This window comes from Setaria viridis, chromosome 2 (genome assembly GCF_005286985.2).
Source record: "Setaria viridis chromosome 2, Setaria_viridis_v4.0, whole genome shotgun sequence".
Lineage (NCBI taxonomy): Eukaryota > Viridiplantae > Streptophyta > Magnoliopsida > Poales > Poaceae > Setaria > Setaria viridis.
In genome coordinates, this window is record NC_048264.2 from 42,226,753 (window position 1) to 42,246,866 (window position 20,114).

At 47.1% G+C, this 20,114-nt stretch overlaps 3 protein-coding genes across 5 annotated transcripts; 1 reads left to right on the plus strand and 2 right to left on the minus strand.

Annotated features, from left to right (window-relative positions):
* The first annotated feature begins 800 nt into the window (after positions 1-800).
* LOC117843171 (zinc finger CCCH domain-containing protein 50) lies at positions 801-3,859 on the plus strand. 2 transcript variants are annotated; one of them, XM_034723731.2, is made up of 3 exons: positions 801-1,093; positions 1,363-3,458; positions 3,562-3,859. In XM_034723731.2, exon 2 carries the CDS (start codon positions 1,395-1,397, stop codon positions 3,429-3,431), a length of 2,037 nt encoding a protein of 678 aa, XP_034579622.1. In that variant the 5' UTR covers positions 801-1,093; positions 1,363-1,394; the 3' UTR covers positions 3,432-3,458; positions 3,562-3,859. The 2 variants fall into 2 exon arrangements, with proteins under 2 accessions (XP_034579622.1, XP_034579621.1); XM_034723730.2 differs by having other exon boundaries at positions 806-1,093; positions 1,363-3,859.
* Positions 3,860-5,873: 2,014 nt separating this feature from the next.
* Positions 5,874-10,348, minus strand: LOC117843172 (HVA22-like protein k). 2 transcript variants are annotated; one of them, XM_034723732.2, is made up of 8 exons: positions 10,151-10,348; positions 9,181-9,239; positions 8,630-8,727; positions 7,752-7,803; positions 7,229-7,328; positions 6,737-6,832; positions 6,585-6,657; positions 5,874-6,248 (listed from the first exon to the last, which is right to left on the minus strand). In XM_034723732.2, exons 1-8 carry the CDS (start codon positions 10,181-10,183, stop codon positions 6,133-6,135), a joined length of 627 nt encoding a protein of 208 aa, XP_034579623.1. In that variant the 5' UTR covers positions 10,184-10,348; the 3' UTR covers positions 5,874-6,132. The 2 variants fall into 2 exon arrangements, with proteins under 2 accessions (XP_034579623.1, XP_034579624.1); XM_034723733.2 differs by having other exon boundaries at positions 7,229-7,292; positions 10,151-10,347.
* Positions 10,349-15,641: 5,293 nt separating this feature from the next.
* LOC117843720 (protein TIC 20-IV, chloroplastic) lies at positions 15,642-18,844 on the minus strand. The gene is made up of 3 exons (XM_034724399.2): positions 18,457-18,844; positions 17,808-17,963; positions 15,642-16,468 (listed from the first exon to the last, which is right to left on the minus strand). Exons 1-3 carry the CDS (start codon positions 18,827-18,829, stop codon positions 15,831-15,833), a joined length of 1,167 nt encoding a protein of 388 aa, XP_034580290.1. The 5' UTR covers positions 18,830-18,844; the 3' UTR covers positions 15,642-15,830.
* Positions 18,845-20,114: the final 1,270 nt, after the last annotated feature.

Genomic DNA, 20,114 nt, shown 5'->3' on the forward strand with positions numbered 1-20,114 from the left:
TCTCGCTCTCGTCGAATTTTGAATCCACGACCCCTCTATGTTTGACCGTAAACCTTAAACCGTTCCGCTATTGCCGCGACGGTTTCCATTCCTCCCGTCCCACCCGAGTCCCGCCCCGACAATCACCGACAGGTGGGCGCCACCTCCAGCCCATCCCCGAGATTTGACCGCTGTCCTGGCTCCGCCGCGGGGCCCACCCCACTCCTCCCTTTCCCCCCGCGCGGACCTCACCAACCCCGCATCCAATCCACCTCTGCGGGCCACTCGAGCGCCCGACGCGTCCGCCCGCTGGGACGCGCGTTCCTGGACCGCGCCCACCGCGCCCCGAGTCCACGCCCACGTTTGTCACATTCGCCAGCGTGTGAGGCCGGACCATGCACCCGGTCCAGGCGAAGCCACCGACGACCTTTCCGCGCGCCGACCTCGCCGTACCGCGACGGAGATGCAACCGAGGCTTTCGGCGCCGAATCTCCCGTCCACCACCTGCCCGGGCGATCCCTGGCCGTCCGCGCCGCCAGCCACGGCCGGATGGGGCTCCACCGCGGCACGTGGCGGGCGCGCGGCGGCAGCCACCACCCCCACCGGCTGCACCACCACCCGACCCCTCTGCGACGCGAGCGGTCAGCACCGCGCACCGTCACCCGGCTGTTTGAATCCCAAGCGGGGCCCACCGGCAGTAAATTCTCCTACATAAATCCCCAACCATTCCGCACCCATACAACACCAAACCACCCGCGTGACAAGCGGCCCCATGGGACATAGTGGCCCACTTGTCGGTGAGTGCTTTCGGACAGCGGATTGGACGAAGCAGGACGTGGTGCCCGAGGAATAAGACAAGTTAACCCCACCTCACCACCGCCAGTAAACTGCGAGTCCTCCTTGCTCCGTCGCCTGCCTCTCTCTCTCTCCTCTGTCCTCTCCTCTCTCCTCCCTCTCTCACTGCCGTTCCCCAAAGCAGTTTCGGCTTCTCTTCTTCTCTCGGGCGAGGGGGAGGCCGCCGGCGGCGACCTTCGGGAGGAAGGGAGCCCGAAGGGAGGGGCCCCCTGGGATCCCGCTGGATTGGATTGGATTAGGACTGGATCGTCGCGGGCAGGTAAATACTGCTCATTAATTGCTTTCATTTCTCGCGTCGATCCGGGCTTCGAATCGGCGGGATTGCTCCCGGTTCTATCCGGATTGGATAACCTGATTTCTTTCCAAGGAGAGGGTGGCTCCGATTTCTTGGAGTTGGTTTCGCCCCCCTTTCCATTTTCTTGCCTTCCTTATTTGATGATTTCTTGATCTCGTTTCGTGGTTTTATATCTCCGGGCCCCCCGTCTTGCTGAATCTATCTGAGTCCTCGCCGTCTTTCCGTGGATGCAGATGCGCTGAGCTCCTGTCGGGCAGAGCGAGCGATGGGCGACCTTGCTGATCTCGCGTGCGCCGGCGACGCCGCGCGCTCGCATCTCGCCGGCGCCGGCCGGCGGGACAGGCTTGCGGAGCTGCTGGAGCTCGCGGCGGCGGACGACGCCGCGGCGTTCCGGGAGAAGCTCGCGGGGGCCGGCGGCGATGGGGACGCCGCGGAGCTGGCGGACGGCGTGGGGCTGTGGTACGGCCGGAGCAAGGCGTACGAGCCGCGCACGCCGCTGATGGTGGCGGCGACGTACGGCAGCGCCGAGGTGGTGTCGCTGCTGCTCGGCCTGGGATGCGTCGATGTCAACCGGCGCCCGGGCGTCGACGGCGCGACCCCACTGCACTGCGCGGCCTCCGGCGGCTCGCGGAACGCCGTCGCCATCGTCAAGCTGCTTCTCGCTGCCGGCGCCGACCCGGTCACCCCCGACTCCGCCGGCCGCTTCCCTGCCGACGTCATCCTGGCTCCTCCTGCTTCGCCGGATGCCCTGGGCGATCTGGAGATGCTTCTTGGCCGCCGCCGAGGGCTGGCTGTCACGACCTCGGTACCATCGGGTTCCTCATCCCCGCCGCTCTCGTCCTCGCCGGATGAGGGCAACAGGTCGCCATCCTCACGGTCGTCTTCGTTGTCCCCGATCACCGTGGACCGTGCCAAGAAGGAGTACCCGGTGGATCCGACGCTGCCGGACATCAAGAGCAGCGTGTATGCCTCCGACGAGTTCCGCATGTTCGCCTTCAAGGTGCGGCCCTGCTCCAGGGCCTACTCGCACGACTGGACCGAATGTCCATTCGTGCACCCCGGCGAGAACGCCCGCCGCCGGGACCCCCGCAAGCACCCGTACACTGCTGTGCCCTGCCCCAACTTCCGCCGCCCTGGTGGCTGCCCCAGCGGTGATAGCTGCGAGTTCTCCCATGGTGTGTTCGAGAGCTGGCTCCACCCGTCGCAGTACCGCACAAGGCTCTGCAAGGAGGGCGCAGCTTGTGCCCGCCGCATCTGCTTCTTCGCCCATGATGAGGATGAGCTCCGCCATGTGCCTCACAATAGTGGCGCAGGTTTGCTGTCTCCCCGTGCCTCTTCATCTATTGACATGACTGCTGCTGCTGCTCTTGGGCTGCTACCTGGATCTCCTACCAGGCACTTTGTGCCACCCCCTCTGTCGCCATCTGCTGCTAACAATGGTGGAGGAGCTGCTGCTCATTGGCTCCAAGGTAGCAGGCTGCGTTCTTCTTTCAATGCAAGGGATGCACAGGCTGATGACCTTGGCGCGCTCCTTGAATGGGAATCACAATACCTTGGAGCGCTCAGCCTCCCACAGAGCAGCCGATCCCAGCCCCGTCTTTCTACTGGTCTGAGCATTCATCCGACAGCAATGGCTCCATCTAACCTCGAGGAGATGTATGCTTCAGACGTGGCAATGTCACCAAGGTTCACCAATGACCAAGCTCACTCAGTTTACTCACCAGCACACAAATCGGCCCTTCTAAACAAGTTTCATCATCAACAAAAGGGTCTCCTGTCACCTGTTAATACCAACAGGATGTTCTCTCCAAGGGGTCTCGATCCATCAATTATCCATTCTCCATTTGGTGGCATGTCTCCTCGGTCCCCTCGGACCATGGAGCCAACATCTCCCCTAAGTGCCCGTGTTGGAGCTACTGTCACACAGCCACAGCGTGATATGTTTGATCATTTCTCTTCCATGAACAAGCATCAGTTGCCATCTGTTGGTTCGCCACGGAATCTTAATGCTTCATGGGGTAACATTGGTACCCCAAAGAGTAAGGTTGACTGGGGTGTTGATAACGAAGAGCTGGTCCGTTTGAGGCATCCTGCGCAACCTGGAGCTGCAGGAGAGGAACCAGATGTGTCATGGGTGCAGTCACTGGTGAACAATGCTGAGCTGAATGGCAAGAGGGGCGAAATGGCAGGCATGGCCTCTCGACCAATGAGTAGGCCTGACCTGAGCAGTCAGGGTGATTTAGTGGATCAGACGATGATTGCTTCTTGGCTTGAGCAGCAAATGCACTTGGAGCCGAAGTAACTGTTAAGGGAGGCCTTTACTGCCAAGGTGGATGAAACCTTCATTTTGCTGGATTAGTTACCGAAGAATAGTTATTTGTCCTAGTAAATAATAATATTCTTTTGTATTCTTGAAATTTTTGTTCCCAAAGTCAGAGATGGTGGTCTTCAGCAAAGCATTCGGTCAGAGATTGGTAGCTGAAAGCAGCTGCCCAGAATTGGTAAACAACCTCGTTACTTTGGAGGTCCTAACTAGTATTCTTTTCATTAGTTCAGATGAGGTAAGATTCATATGGTCCACCATGAGTCAATAGTAATTGTGTTGATCTCTGTAACAAAAGAGATTATAGTTCTTTCCCCCCGCATTTATCAATGAATGATTTCATGAAAACATTCATAATCCAATTTGTTGTTCCTCTGTTGAATACATGTGTACTTCTGTTTTTCCCATTTCCTGTGTTTGATTGATCCACTGTTGAATAATACTGGCTGTGAAATGGTCCCATTATAAAATAATTTTGTATTCCTGTTGATTCTGTTATAAGAGCTTCCAAATTTGGACACGATTCTTGCTATGCAGAACTGTGTTATACCAAAATACCCAAGGGTATACGAGAAGCAGTTCGTACTTCGTATTGCTGTCCTTGTTGCATTTCATTAGCGTACTATGATTATTTTGTGGTAATAACTTGACGGACTATTTAACGATTGACTTCTGTTAGTTTTTTCCCCGAAACAGTTTCTGTTAGTTTCTAAACAAAATTATCATTGGCTACATAATACCTTTACCCAAAAACACATAGATATATACAATATCTAGCAAAAAAATCAAAACGAATATATCTAGAAAAATCAAAACGAATATTGTTTTAAGATGGAGGGAGCAAATTGAGAAAATCTCTTGTGCGCCATTGGCGTAAACCTAAATATACCACCGAAAAAATACAATCCCTTGTGTTGGTAGGACAATCTCAGAGATGATTCCACCTTTTATGCAGCCGTATGAGTATGGTGGTGTATGACATGGCCTGTTCTTCGTTGAACAAAAAGTTGGTCAAGAGTACAGCCGCCTTCCCACCAGAAAGGTGAGCAGCTTCTGTCAAAAGCAAGACAACGTTTTGCTCCATTGCGATTTCGTTCAACAACCGTCACGTGGCACTGTTTCAGCAAATTCCAAATCGGGATTTGCTATGATCATCAATGTATTTCTGGTTGCAGCAAATTGACAACATGCTGATCCAGTGTATCTACATCAATCTCTGCATATATACAAATATACTAATCAAGGAAAGCATGCACAAGTTATGTTCCAAAACATGTTCAAATCGGCCCCTCCCTTTCGAGCCGCTCGCGTCGTCCCAGGGGGCGACCCGGGCGGACCACCGCCGCACGCCCCCCAGCTCCTCCGCCCCCCGTTCCTCCACCTCGTCGCTGTCGGAGCGCACCGCCGGAAGGCCGCACGGGTGCAAGGACGGCGGCGGCGAGGCCTCCTCCCGCGCATCTTCCCTCTCTCCCGAGCCATCGTTCCCCACCGGAAACCCTAGCGCCGCCACCCCTTCTCCCTCCCCCTCCCATCTCGATGTCGCCGGAGCTGGCCTGCCATATGCCCGTGCGGCAGCTAGGAGGGCGTGGCGGCGCCGGAGTCCTCTGATTCGAGCTGCTCTAGCCCAGATCTGGGCTGAGTTGGGCGAGGGCAAGTTGCCCGCGGCGATGTCGGCGGAGGCTGCGCGCGGTCGTGTGGCCTGCGGCTGCGGCAGCGGCAGCACGGGGGCGAGGTGGCCTGCGGTGACGGCGACGGTCCGCAGCCGCGCGCGGGTGATGGCCTGTGGCGGTGTCGGCGATGGCCGCACGGGGGCGGTGGCCTGCGGCGGCCGCCGCGCGGGTGAGGCGGCTCGTGGAGTGGGAGCTACAGGCTTCGGTCATCGAGCTTCCGTCTACTCCGCCGGAGACGCACCTGCACTGTGTGGGGGTTCCGTAGGCGTCGGCGAGGTTGCAACCGCGGCAAACTGGTTTAGTAGAGTTTTGTGAAAATCAGTTAGTAGAGTTAGTTTGTTTTAGTAGAGTGAGATCAAGCTTGTTAGCAATGTGAGAATCAATTAGTAGAGTTAGTTTATTTAGTAGAGTTAGCTCAAGCTTGTTAGTAGAGTTTTGTGAGAATCAATTGGTAGATTTTATTTGTTTAGTAGAGTTTGCTCAGTAGAGAGAGCGCTCAAATTGTAAGCTAGCAACCTCAGCATCTCGATCATTTGTATCCTCGTTAAGCTTTCTAATAAAGCCGTGTGGATGCCTTTATTAAAAAAAACATGTTCAAATCGAAACATATCGACAGGACCTAATTCTCGATGGCAACCCAGCGACCACCAATTCATGCTTTAGTTCAAGATGGTTCATTGCAATACTCAAATTGCTCTGACATAAAATATGACACATCATAGACGATGAAAAAGCAAACAGGCAACGTATGTACATGAAAATGCATCTCACGCCTCAAGCACTTTATATAGTGTAGACAAATGGATGCTGCAAATCCGTCCAACAACCATTTAAGTGGCTATGGATAGTACTGATCTAGCTAAAACTAAAAACATAGTTTCTAGATTCAGGAACGGTCGTATTCACAATCCAAACAGGCTGGATGACCTAAATGGACACTTCTGTAGATATCCAACCATATGGCATTTGCTGCGCCAGAGAAATTGTGAGTGGAGATAGCAAAGTTCAGCTCAAGTCTCAGTTCCCAGCCCAGCAGCTGCTTCTGTTGCAGTTGGATTTGGACCTTCAATTGCATTATTCGCTTGTGAATCATCAGGTTGGTTGAGGCCATTTACGATGTAGTTCGCTGTCACAAACATAAGCAGCATAAATTGGTTTTCCTTGAAATAACATATTCTACAGTCACAAAGGCAGAGGCATATGAAGTCATGTTGAGGGCACAAGCAGATAGATCCATTGCGGACTTGCAGTAGAGAAATAACAGTGCGCCATGCAAGCATGTGAGGCCCAAAAGAAAATCAACACTACATGTTGAGATCCAAATTGTGACCAGATATTTATTATTTATGGCCTGCACCCAACTTAGCAATTTTTAACATTCTTTTCCTGCATGGTTAGCTATTGTCTGTACAAGCATGCTGTGTTCCTTAGTCTGACATACAGGGTCTATCCAGTTCTATACCTGTTGTAGCACCTCTGATGGCCATGTTCTCTACAAAACGAATTTCATCTTCATGGCTGCTGACAAACTTCGTCTGGTTTTGTACAGTATTACTTTCATCAGTTTATATCCATGAAAATATCTATAGAGATGAATAGTAAAAACACACTTACAAGTTCCTTTGACAGAATGTTCAGAAACCTATCAATTTTTGCTTGATGTTTCAGGAAGAATGGGCGTATGTATCTTTTGTATACATGCTTTGACCCCTGAAAGTAAAAGGAGCATAGCCATCAGAACAACAAAAGCCACAGAATTCTAGCAAAACATAAATAAGTCCAAAAGGCAGCACAAATCTTGTCCCAAGAAAACATGGATATTAAGTTTAAAAGAGACCAAAAGTATGTAACAATTCAGAAGCCATAGAAAGGAAAAAAATATATTAAAGCTGTGGTCTCAAAAGTTCTCGAAAAACTCCCGCTACAAGAGAAAACTTGAATGGGTCACAGTAACAAAGCTCTTGAAAGTAGAACAGGAAATAAGACTGGAACAATGCAAAGAAGTCATCAACGTCATGGATTTGAGCAACACCACAAAGAGGTAAATGGTAAAATTGAAACTAACAGAAATTTGGAGAAAGGGGATGGAGGGCAAGGAAAACTTACACCGTTTGAAGGGAACTGGAGCCACACAAGGATAGCAAACTTCACATGATAATACAGAGGAACACTGGAGAACAGCAGCAGGCACATGTTCAAATGGTTTCTAAGGAAGGTTGGATTGTAAACAACTCAATAATGCCAAATGAATAGCACAACAACAAGGCATGTTACTTATACCAAATGTAAAGCACAGTAATAAAGTTCACAGACAGTGTTATGAAATGAGAATCCCATGAGGGCAAAAAGAATGATACTTTGTCAAATGTAAAGCACAATACAGAATGAAGCAAGTTGCTGAAGGATTTTCTTAACTCAAAAGAATAGACTCTTAATGCATCATTTTCTAAAAGATTTTCTAACCAGAAGGTTTTTCTTAAAGGTAGCAAGGGTACATGGAGTCTAATGCAAGGTTTCAGAACCAGATGCTCACTGAATAGTCATTGCTATTCACGGTCATATCATCAAACAAGAAATAGTTCTTCGATAATAAACTTTTCAAACACTTCAATAACATTGATATCCATACCTTGCAAGAAGCCTATCTGCAAAGACTTCAGCAATGCTAAAAGATCCATATGCTGCAAAAAAAAAACATTTTGACATTGAGATATCAATGTTATTACAAGCAACGAGTAATGAGCAAAAAAAAATGCAGATATCAACCAAAATACAGTGAACAAATTGACACCTGTTATTTTTAGATTTGTTCAGTTGATTCCAGCTACACAAAAATTTATCATTTTTATACTATTAAGGACCTGGTTGGATAGTTTTGGAGTTTTGAAAAAATACTAAAGTTTTGCCAAATAAAATGGTTTTTGAGAAAACTGTGAGGTGTTTGTATATAATAAATATTGTAGTTTTAAAAACCATAGTATTGCCAAAAACCCTAGTCATTTTAAAATTTAAACTATAGAAACTCGAACCCGGACCTCTTTTTTCAAAATTGTGGTATTGCATAGCTCTGGTTTTCAAAACTGTAAACACCATGATTTTTTTGGAAACTATGACATCCAAACAGGTCCCCAAGTCTAGCCACGCCCACCAATCACACTAGTATTTCATCAGCTCAGCAATCGTGTGGAGACGATAGGGCAAGTTGGCGTCCATGCAATACTAACTAATATTATTTCCACAGAAAAACAGTGGGTCGTTTGCATTACTATTTCATTGACATGAATATCTTTTTTGTTAAAAATAATTGAATAATGCCAACTGGAAGAGGATTTCTCAAATAATGCATGCAACCAGATTAATAACTCCATCAAGTACAGCAACATATGTTGCTGTTTTGCTCCATAATGCTAATATAGCAATAGTCTGCACACCATTTTCATCAATATACTAAAAGAAGATGATTAGGTAATATTGAAATTTACTAAAATGGTTCATCACATTACAGACCTGCCCAATACAAGAGCAACCGCTCTTTATCCTTTTCATCCTTCTTCTCAATAGCTCTGAAAGTGGAGTAAACAGGTAGACCAATCCCCACAGCACAACTGCACCAGCATGAAGTGAGAATAAAAAACATGAATTCAATCTTTACCAGCAACTATGATACTGGTCCACTATTTTTGAGAAGGGACCGCCAGAATAATGTATACTTTTTGCTTTATTACATCAAATAAGACCACCATGCCATTTAACATGAAAATATTGTTCTAACAGCAGACAAAAAGTGTTGTAGTTACAGAAGATGCCCATCTCACGTAGACTGAAGTTATTGCTAATATTGAAAATATTATTATTGCCAGCATTATCTGTTTGTATAAAAATTACAAAACCTGATGCACTAAAAAACTATGGACATCTGATGCCCATTGACCAGGTCTTTGCATATACTATTTTATAGGCACACAATAAGCAATCAATCTTTAATAGTATCAAACAACATCCAGGAAGCACAACACAGAGGTAACAACATGGTAAATTTTACGATATTTAAGAAGTACCTGGCTGTACGGATGACTACATTAGAGCTTAGTGGCGCCAATAAGAGCCGCAAACCCACCTGCGGATATACCGATATAGTCTTAACACAAAGCATCAATAACTTTTTATTCAACCATTAAATTTTGGACCATTAATAAAGGCCACAGGAAAAACGAAGAGTGTTTGAAGAAAAGCACGGTGCAAGATGCTCTTGGCAAGTGACTAGGTCTTAGTGGTACAAACTTGCTACACAAATTTAATTAAATCCATGTACACTCTAGTAGCTCACCAAATCTAAAGCAAATCTGAACACACTAAAAACAAAAGTCCCTCCGTTCTGTCAGCTCTGGCGAATATGGGTATATGGCCAGGTGGATTCATATCCCCAATTAGCTCACATGATGACTGACAAATGGATTAATACCAGAAATACTCCTCCAATGTGCTAGCCGTTTTCACTAATGCTCCTATAATACTAATGTCCTGGCCATACTGGGCAATGCTCTTGTAACTAACAGGAAGGATAAATCCACTGCAGGAGCAATGGCAGTTACAGAACAACTGTCTCCTTTCTCACACAACTCAATTCAGTGCTTCAGTGACGAAAGTAGAAGTTCGGGGCACAGCGACTAGATTCTCAGGTAAAGGCAAACCATACTTGGCGCAATCCCATACCACAGCCTGTGGCAATTCAACGTTACGGGAGCTTGATGAAAACCAAACAGAAGATCCCCTTGTGCCACAATCTTCCACAACCTTTCGGTTCAAAGCCTAAACACGATTCAGCCGCGACCTACGCCTACCCCAATCTGTTCATTCGTCCCCCTACCCCCCAAACACCAGCTGAGAAGAAACAAACACGATCGATAGCAAAGCCGCAACGACAACAACATCCCGAACCCTTCGGCGAAAACGCGGGAGGGAGATCGCCCGAGCGGCTCGGGCGATCCAGGTTTTCCGTAGGAAAAGCGGAGGGGGACGGGCGCGTACCTCGCCGGAGATGGCGGGGGCGAGGAGAGCCATGGGTCGCCGCGGAGGAGGCGGCGGGGATACCAAGGCGGTGCGCAAACCGCGGCGCCGCAGCGGCTGCGTGAAGGCCGACGAATCCGCGGCGATTTGGGCTCCGCGCGGCAGGAGGGAGGGGGGAGGCGGCAGGGACTTGACGCGACGGCTGCAACGTGAAAGCCGGGGAGGAGGGGCAAAAGCAGTTAGAGCTTCGGCTATTTACGATTTGGTCCCTGACCTGTCCATGATTAACACGTGCGGTCCGGTTCCTTCGGGTAATCGGGTTCTTCGAATTATAGCAAATGGATCAATCGTGCTTAGGGGCCATTTAGGAGGGGTGCTAAACTTTAGCATCATCAATTTAGTCATTTTAGTCACCAAACTTTCCAAACACCCCAGCTAAATCTGGTGGGCTAAACTTTAACCCCCCACTAATCCTTTAGCCAGTTGGGGTAGCTAAAATGGACTAAAATAAATCTCGCTTCCCGTTTTCCCTCCAATACCCCTTCCCTCAACCCCCCCCCCCCCCCCCCCCCCCCCCCGCATCCCCCCGCACACACGCCGCCATTTCGTCCTTCAACTTCCTCCCGAGATCTCAACCGCGTCGCCCCAGATCCGGAGCAAGCCGCTCCCGCACCACCACCTCCTCCCCGCACTCCTCCACCACGACTCCCTCCGCAAACTCCTCGCCGCCGTCCATCTCCAACCATCGCTGCCCGAGATCCGAAGGAAACCGCACCCGCGCCGCCACCTTCTCCCGCACATCTTCACCCTAGCCGCCCAAGTTCTGCGACTCCCTCCGCATACTCCAGCCGCCGTCCAACTCCCACCTTAGCCGCCCAAGATCCGCATAATCCGGTCCGCTCCTCTTCGAGATCATGGACGGCCACGGCAACGACGAGTTCTCCCAGCCGGAGGAGGTGTTCGCCGGCAACGCCATCGACTTCTTCTCCCAGGTGGAGCCCTGCCAAAGTCCTCCAGCCGGCCTCCAGGCGTTGGATCTCAACTCGCAGGCGGAGGAGTACGCGGACATCGCCTCGTACTCCAAAATCCTCCGCGGAGACGGTTGTCTTGCTCCAGGCCGCGGCGCCCGTTCTCTTGGCCTGCGCATGGCCCGCAATGGCGCAGAAGGAAGCATAGGCGGTGGTGGATCCGGGGCGGCCAGAGGTTCCGGCGGCGGTGGAAGCAGAGGTGGAGCCGGGAGGGAGCAGAGGTAGTGGCGGTCTTGGTAGCAGGGGGGCGGCGCTGGTGGGAGCAGAGGTGGCGGCGCTGGTGGGAGCAGAGGTGGCGGTCGTGGTGGAAGCAGAGGTGGCGGCGCGGTGGGTAGGAAAGCTGGTGGTGCAAGTCGTGGTGGCGGCGGCGGCGGTGGATCCGGCAGGGGTAGCGGTGGGTGTGGAGCAACAAGGTCTTTGTTCACTGCACCTCCCTGTACTGGTGCATCTGGAAGTCGTCGTCGAGGAGGATGGCCGGCAAACGAAGAAGGTTTCTATGAATTTGAGGGTGCAAATGATGGAGATGTTGCTGAAGGCGTTGAACTTGTTTTTCCAAGCAGCAAGGTAACAATTTCTAAATCCATATGACTCAATTGTGCTGCTAGAACCTGTTTTCCAAGCGTTGGATTGGCACTAGGGATGTTTATGTAGGATTTGAAATGATTGGACTCTGTAGGGATGTTTCTGTAGGATGGTTCTGTAGGAAGATGGCTTGAAATGCATAACACTCTAAATTGTTGATTGGACTGCGGTTTGTGTAGAGAGTCATGGACAGTATGATGTACACATTCTTATGTGTCATGTGATTTAATTGAATTGCAGCCATGAATGCATATGACTCAATTTTGTTGCTTCAATTGGTTTTGTTTCAGTACTATGCTTGATTGTCCTGATTGTAGATATTCTATGATGTTTACATTTTCAAATGTGTTGTCCTCATTGTCCAAAATCTTGGCATTTTGTACATGAACTAGATAAAAGGTGACAAGGCTTTTTGGTCAGAAGCCAATACACATTTGTTATGTGATCTCTGTGTTGAGCAAGTTAGAGCAGGCAATTGTCATAAGGGCATCATGTCAGCTAGAGGATACAAGATCATTGAAGAAAAATATTATCTACAGACTGGGTTGAAGCATGAAAGGAGGCAGTTAAGGAATAGGATATCTGGGTTGAAAATACTGTACACTTTCTGGAAGGCTTTGTGGACAAATAGTGGGTTGGGCAGGGATTCAGATGGAAATGTGGTAGCATCAGATGAATGGTGGGAAGAAAACACCAAGGTAAGTTCATACTTGTGACTTTCTATTCTTGAACTGGTGGGAAGAAAACACACAGGTAGGTAACATTAACTTGATTTGCAGGGAAAGATATGGGAATGTAAAAAACTGAAAGCTGGTGCACCAGAGTACATTGACCAGCTTGAGGAGATCTTCCATGAGAGCACTGTAGATGGTTCTACTTCCTTCAATCCTTCAGTAGATGAAGACCAAGAAGAACAAGAAGAAGACCAAGAAGAATAAGAGGAAGAACCCAAGAGCTGATTTTGTTGACAGTCCTGTTAGCATTGGTACAAGGAAGAGGCTGAGCAGTAATAGTACAAAATCAACAGCATCTAGCCCTGGAAAAAAATCTAAAAGTCCAATTGTTCAGGCTATTGACAGTTTTGTGGACAAATGGTCACAGTCTGATCAAAACCAACAGAAGCTGTTGAAGAGACAAACTGACAGAGAGGTTAAGAAAAGAGAAGAGATCAAGAAGTGTCAACAGCTAGCTTTAGAATGCGGAGTATCTCCAAACAGCATAGAGTTCTTTGCTTGTCTGTCCTGTTTTGAAGTTGGTACAAGAAGAGAGTTCTTCATGAATATTCCAACAGATGAAGCAAAATTCATATTCCTGCAGAGATGGTGTGAGCAACAGGAATTGTACAAGTGAAGGAGTTTGGTCTTATTTAATGATGAAATGAGGGTTGTCTTTGTTAGGATGGTAGTGTAGTCCATGTTGGATGTTGAACTGAGTAATGTCTTGTTTGAATTGGAACTAAATATGTTTAATTCAGTGTGATGTTGGTTTATTGTTTGATGTTGGCTTGTTGTTTGATGTTGGGTTCTGATAAATTGAAATTTAGTGTGATGTCGGTTTCAGTTTGAGTGGCTAATTCATGGTGCATAAAGATTGACTAACAGTTCCATTTTTTCATTATTTAGGATGCTAGTTCCTCCACTGAGTACTCAAGTGATGATGATGACAACTACACCATGGAAGAGTGTGGTATTCAAGATGAAACTATTGAGTTGATAATGAATACTCGTAAGAGGAACTGCGAAGTCGCCTTTTTCCTATTTACAATTGGTATGTACGCTGAAACTTACCTAAATAGAGCTCCAAAAAGGGTTCCAACTGTGTTGGGGATTGAGTGGGTCAATGAGACACTTTCAAATGTGACATCGTGCTATAACATGTTTAGGATGAGCGCTCACTTGTTTTATCAACTACATGATATACTAAACTACATGTTATACTGGTAGACAGTTATGGGTTGATGGAAAGTAGAGATATGTCAACATTGGAGGATGTAGGAATGTTTCTATGGATAATCGGTGCACCACAGTCACTTAGGCAAGTTGAGGATCGGTTTGTTAGGTTATTGGAAACGATAAGCCGTACATTCGACAGAGTTTTGTGCAGTGTTCTCAAACTAGCAAAAGCTAATATTAAGCCAGTGGACCCAGAATTTAAGTCTGTGCACCAAAGATTACAACAACCTCAATTTGCTCCATACTTCAACAATTGTATTGAAGCTTTATATGGGACACATATACCTGTTGTGGTTCCAAGCGATAAGGTGGTTCAACATACAGGAAGACATGGATATACATCTCAAAATGTCCTAGCTATTTGTGACTTCGACATGAGATTTACTTTTATCGTTACCGGATAGCCTGGATCGGTCCATGATATGAGAGTGTTAAGTGATGCCCGGGAAAAATACAAAGACACCTTTCCTCATCCTCCGGCAGTAAACTAGTTTATGTACGATACTCTCTCAATGAAAATATAGTTCATTAAGCTAACAATTTGGTATTCAATTGTAGGCAAGTTTTACCTGGTAGACTCGGGGTATCCAAACCATCCCGGATACTTGGCTCCATATAGGGGTACAAAGTACCATTTACCGGAGTTTCGTAACGGACCAATGTCCAAAGATACGAAGGAGACATTTAATTATGCACATTCGTCTCTTAGAAACGTTATCGAGAGATCCTTTGGAGTATTGAAAATGAAGTGGCGGATATTGTGGGGTATACCTAGTTTTTCAATGCACAAGCAAAGCAAAATTATTGTTGCTTGCATGGCTATTCACAACTTCATTAGGGAGAATGGTATTGGCGATAGGGAATTTGAATTGTGCGATCGTGATGAAAATTTTATTCCAAGAACCGGAGGTTCAAACTATGAAGGGGATGCGATGAATACACAAGGAGGAGACGAAGACATAATCATGAATGCTTTTCGTGATCAATTGGCAAATGCATTGTACAATAGGTCGTAAACTATTGCTATCGGGGTTGTATAGATAATGTACTTTTTATGTACTTTCGTGGTGATTAAACTTTGTAATAAATATGGATTTTGCTTCTCTATTTGAACCAACATTGGTAAAAAAAATCAAACCGGTACATGCAAATCAAGCCGCAACATGCAAAGCATCGCAGCGCATGCAAACCACCCAAGCGCGCATGCATCAGGTGGGCCAGGCGCATGCAAACGTTCAGCATGCAAAATAACAGGCGCATGCAACCTGCCAGCGCACCAGCACCCAAGACAATTTCGGCGGGAGGGGCAGGCAGGAAGGGGTAATACAGTCATTTGGCAAAATATGTGCTAAACTTTAGCTCCACTCCCAAACACCACATAAGGTTAAAATTTAGCACTCCATTCATGACTAAATTTTAGCAAGCTCCTCCCAAATTTAGTCCATGACTAAATTTTAGCAAGCTCCTCCCAAACAGGGCCTTATATCGTTTTGGTTCTAACACCAGTTAGACCATCTTCTTTGCTAGCTGTTCATAAATGGCTATTTATGGAAGAAAAGCTTTCGAAGTTGGAGCCGGTCCTAACTCGTAAGCATAACAAAATTCGAACACTCCAAACTGGGCTATACATATGCATTTCAAATGTCCTACCAAACTGATGTTAGCCGAATAATTCACAAACTCCTAATGGAAAGAAGGAATGTCACAAATTCACAGGCAATGCAAATCTCTGCAAAATTTCCTCAAGGATCCTCCATTTCAAATGTGACTATGAATAAAATTGCATCCCTGGCCACTACGGTCAGTGACGCGAGGCACCACAGTCCACAGATAACTGCACATCTTCATTAAGGAACAAGGTTTCAGCATTTAAGCAATCGGGCAGAGGCAACATTAGAAGCAAAAGAGAGAGAGAGCGCGAATTCACGTCTTCTAGACACAGTTTGCAGGTTACGCATCTCAAGAAAAGAGAAATTAGAAGAGGAAACCAAAATGCAGTGTTCGAATCTGTTGTACCAGCTGGTCATAATAAGAATTATACAAGACCCTTCAATATGAACAAAACATTGTCTCTAGAACTGTAAGTAGCTACTTCAAAAAACCACCCTTCTTATATCCTGGACCTTGTATAGTAAGCATCTATCTGAACAGATTCAGATCAGAGTGAATGAAGGCAGTGTGGGATATGAACGGGACATCTGGGTACATTCCACAGAGAGCACACCGCATACACTCAAGCACTGTGAAGATCTGCATGAAGGCAATAGACATCCAGAAGTACTGCATTGGTTTCCCCTGATACACAATGCTTGGCATCCAGGTACACATGGTGGCCACTGCTTGGGAGCCAGTGTCCAGGAGGATAGCCAGAATCACATGGAACCTCAGAAAGTGCGGTGACCACTTCCGCCTCACAACGAAGAAGTACACCGTCATAAATATCACCAGAAAGAGCCACCCAGGACACAGCGTCATAGTATCGATGAAGGTGTACAGCAGCGAAAACCCTTGCAAGTAAGTGTGCAGCTGGTAGATCACGTCAGCATAAGACCACATGTTGTGGAGTGGCAGCAAGTATGGCACACAAGCAAGAGTTCTCCACCACCATCTGGGTTTGGAAGTCAGCTCCGGGTAGCTGAATGATGCCAGTGAGAATGCTTGACAACTAACGGATCTTGGATGCTGACTGTGCCTTATTGACAGTGATGGAATGCCCTTGACAGAATTTCCCATTGGAAATGATGTAGGCATACCATGATGGATGGAATCCGTACCAACTGCAACACACAAATGATGATTAATAAAATCAAATTCATTATAGTGACTAGGTGCAAGAATCTGTATAAAGAGATCCCTGACTATTACACAAATAGGAATACATAAGACTTGTAAAATGGCTTCACTTCCAATGTTTATTCTAAATGCATCAAACCAATGGAGGCAACTAAACCAAAGGCTGTAAGTGAATAGCTCGAATTCAAATCCTGTTCAAAATTCTATATTGTAGATTACTATGCCATTGTCTTGACTGTGTACCAACTAAACACTAAATTATTTTCTTCAGCAAACATATCTTCAAAATTTGGTCCTCAACAAATAAATCCAACGGATGAAAGATCCTAAAACTGCAATTTTTTTTCCCTGAAACACACAATATTAGATTGCCAGCTACAGCATATCAACACCGGATGTACTATCAAATATCAATGACCTAAGAGTCCAAAAATATTTGCCAGTACACAACAATGTGAAATGAATATGCCAGTACACAGAAAAAGAATTGTAAGTCAGTGCTAGCTACCTTCTGGAGAAACGTGGAATCCGATTGGCAGTTGTAACATTACAGGTTCTAAATCATAACAGCGTATGTTTAGTTATAGTTCAGTCATCCTATTCTGGACATTCAATGTCCCATTGTGCTATTGTTCCATAGGCTACATGTTTATCCATATTCTACAATGACAACAGAGAATTATGAAGCTTGTTTCTACGACTATCTTTGCTAAAAACAAGATTCAGGGTTCTAAGCTGCCATTTTTTATCTAACAAAGGTAATTTTACAAACCTCAAATAATGTAGAGAAACGAAAGTAAGCTCAATATTGTGTTGGCCACCATAATAATGCATACAGCATTCTGTTAGCAGAAGCAATATATTCTTTAAGAAAAGGACAGAAACGAAAGTAAGCTCAATATTATGTTGGCCACCCTAATAATGCGTACACTATTCCGTTAGCAGAAGCAACATATTCTTATAACAAAAGAACAGTGGAATAGTTCAAGAGGTTACTTTGCTCCAGGTATGCAGTGATCTAAGTTTAACGGGAGGTCCCTTTGGGTATCTTAACTTCTGGAGAAACATGCAGTTCATTGAAAGATTAAGCTTCATGGATGTTTTTTTTTCCAGAACTATCAAGAACAAGATTCTGAGCAAGAAAAGACAGATGCAATGGGGAATTTGTAACAGAAATCTTAGCATTACATTGTTACAATATGGGGTGATTTGCAACCAATGATGATCAAGAAGATATTACTGCAGGAAACCAGAAAAGTATTGTGGGCAATAAAAGAGCATATGCACCATATATTGCAATAAATCCGTTTATTGTAGACATACCTCGTAGAGCTCTTGCAGAAAAATGATTCCTCTTAACGCGAAACTGGGCGTTCTTTAGACTTGATGATCTACCAGGAAAAGCTAGCAGCTGAGTATTTCCAGCAGATAAGCCCTGACACAGAACCATTTTGCATCCGTGTGGCTTTGCACAATCACCTGTGCATACATGTAAAGGAATTATGAATTTTTAGTTTGATGCTGTAATTGTGCAACGGAATTACAAACTCAGTACAGGTTCCACATTTGGTTCAATTCAACCAACATTGTTTGTTAAACTGTACAAAACTGAACCAATGAAGTTATTCTTTAGAAACTTTTTTTGGAAACGAACCAATGAAGTTATGAAGACATGAATAAACTTCAAATCTAACAGAGTCCATCGACCTGCCAGAAATATTTCATTATAAACCAAGCCACCCATACTTTTGCGCACTACACCTCACAGAAAGCTAAATAAGTAATCCGCGACGAACTGCAGGAGCTGGGCGGAGCAATCGTCCAAGGGCATGACATCCTATCCTAACCAATAGCTGAAGAATCGACTCCCCGGGTCGGATGGATCCCTGCCCCATGGGAATGGCAAACGGCGGGTTCGACGAGACGACGGGAGGAGCAAGAGGAGAGAGGCGCAGGTGAGGGCCGTGAGTACCTCGGCAGGCGCCAGGCGCGGCGGAGGAGAGACTGGAGAGCCGGGGAAGGAACGAACGGCCAGTTGCACGTCGGAGCGGTGGCGCGCTCCGCTGGACCAGAGGAGCAGGCCGGAGCGGGCAAGCGACGCCCAAGACGGAGGAAACCGCCGGGATGGTGGGAGCCCGGGCCGCCGGGGCGTAGGAAAAGATAGGGTTATGCAGTTGCCCGATCAGCCCCTGGAAGCTTTTGGAATTCACTGTCCAAAGACGAAGTGCGTTCGCTACCTTAGCAGCAAGCAAGCCTGTTGAAATGTTGTGCTGGGCTGGAATAAAAGCAGGCCCTGTGAAAAATTCGGCCCAAGTAGTAGCTATGGCTCGACCTTGGCGTGACATTCAGTGCTTTTGCCTGGCCGTCGCGCACCGGCCCCACGCAGATCTCTGATGATGATGATGAGACACCTTCCTTTAGGAATCGTTTGCTTTGGTATTGGGCCTGTATGCTTCACGCAACATATTTTTTGGGAGCAATGTTTACGTCACAGCCTTGCCAGTTCGATTTAGGCTGCAGGCATTTAATTTGGGCAGGCAATGAAAATCGAAGGTCAATCCTAACGGCAATAACATATTTCTCTTAGATTTCATCTCCATTAAAATAGCTTAGTTTAACGTTAGCTTGCTAAGCTTATCACAACCCTAGCTTGGGACCTGCTATCCTTACCGTCTTTAAATGAAATGAAACTTGTGCACGAAGAATCTTATGCATCATCGACCAACAGTATTAATGCCTTACATGCCGATGCTTGCGAGGATGTGTAGTCCAAGTCCACCAACTGGTAACCAGTGAGTACATGGTACATCCCGTTTGAGGTAAGCTGTCATCGAGCACCGGCAACGCTTGGCTACCAGTGAACAATAAACACTGAACAGTAGCATCTCCCTGCAACTTGGTTTGCAAGGTGAGCCATCGATCGGTCAGGATCAGCACATCTCTTCCCATCAAAGCGAGAGTACCAGACGCAGCACCTTCATTGGAGCATCTCCTGCATCTACTGACGTCACCTTCGTCGATCCGTCCCTTAACCGCCTTTAAATCCCTTTGACAAAAGTGTCGCCGGGCCCACCACGCGTTCGCACGCACCGGATCAGATTGCACAGGGGCCGTAGAATGCAGCAGCAGAAACGGCACCGGCAGGCACGGCGTACGTGCGCGGCGTGCGGCGTCAACCACCCAACCGGGCACGGGAAGTCAAGCAGCGGATGACGGCTAGCCACAGCTCCAGGGCTCCGGGCGGCAGCCACTGCTTCACCTAATCCTCATCTGCTTCTCACCCAAGATATATAGAGTTCGTGGGTGTTGGGCGCAGGGCGGCCGGCAACGCCCGTTTGGTCAGGCCGCTGATCTCCGTGCGAGGCAACCTGGAGTCCCGGACAGCAACGGGCACCGACCGATTTTTTTTCGGGCACGTTAACGTTTTCGCTTTGTTCAGCGACTCTCAGGCAGGCAGATTGTTGACCGGTTCACGAGTCCAACTTTATAGTAGGAGTAGCACGTCACGTCTAGCCACCAATCCACCTGTCCCACCGGTTGGATGCTGAATTGCCAATGGCATCTTTTTTTAGGCAGGGACAGGGAAACATCAACATAGGTTTGGAGCTATATGCTCACAATGTCCATACA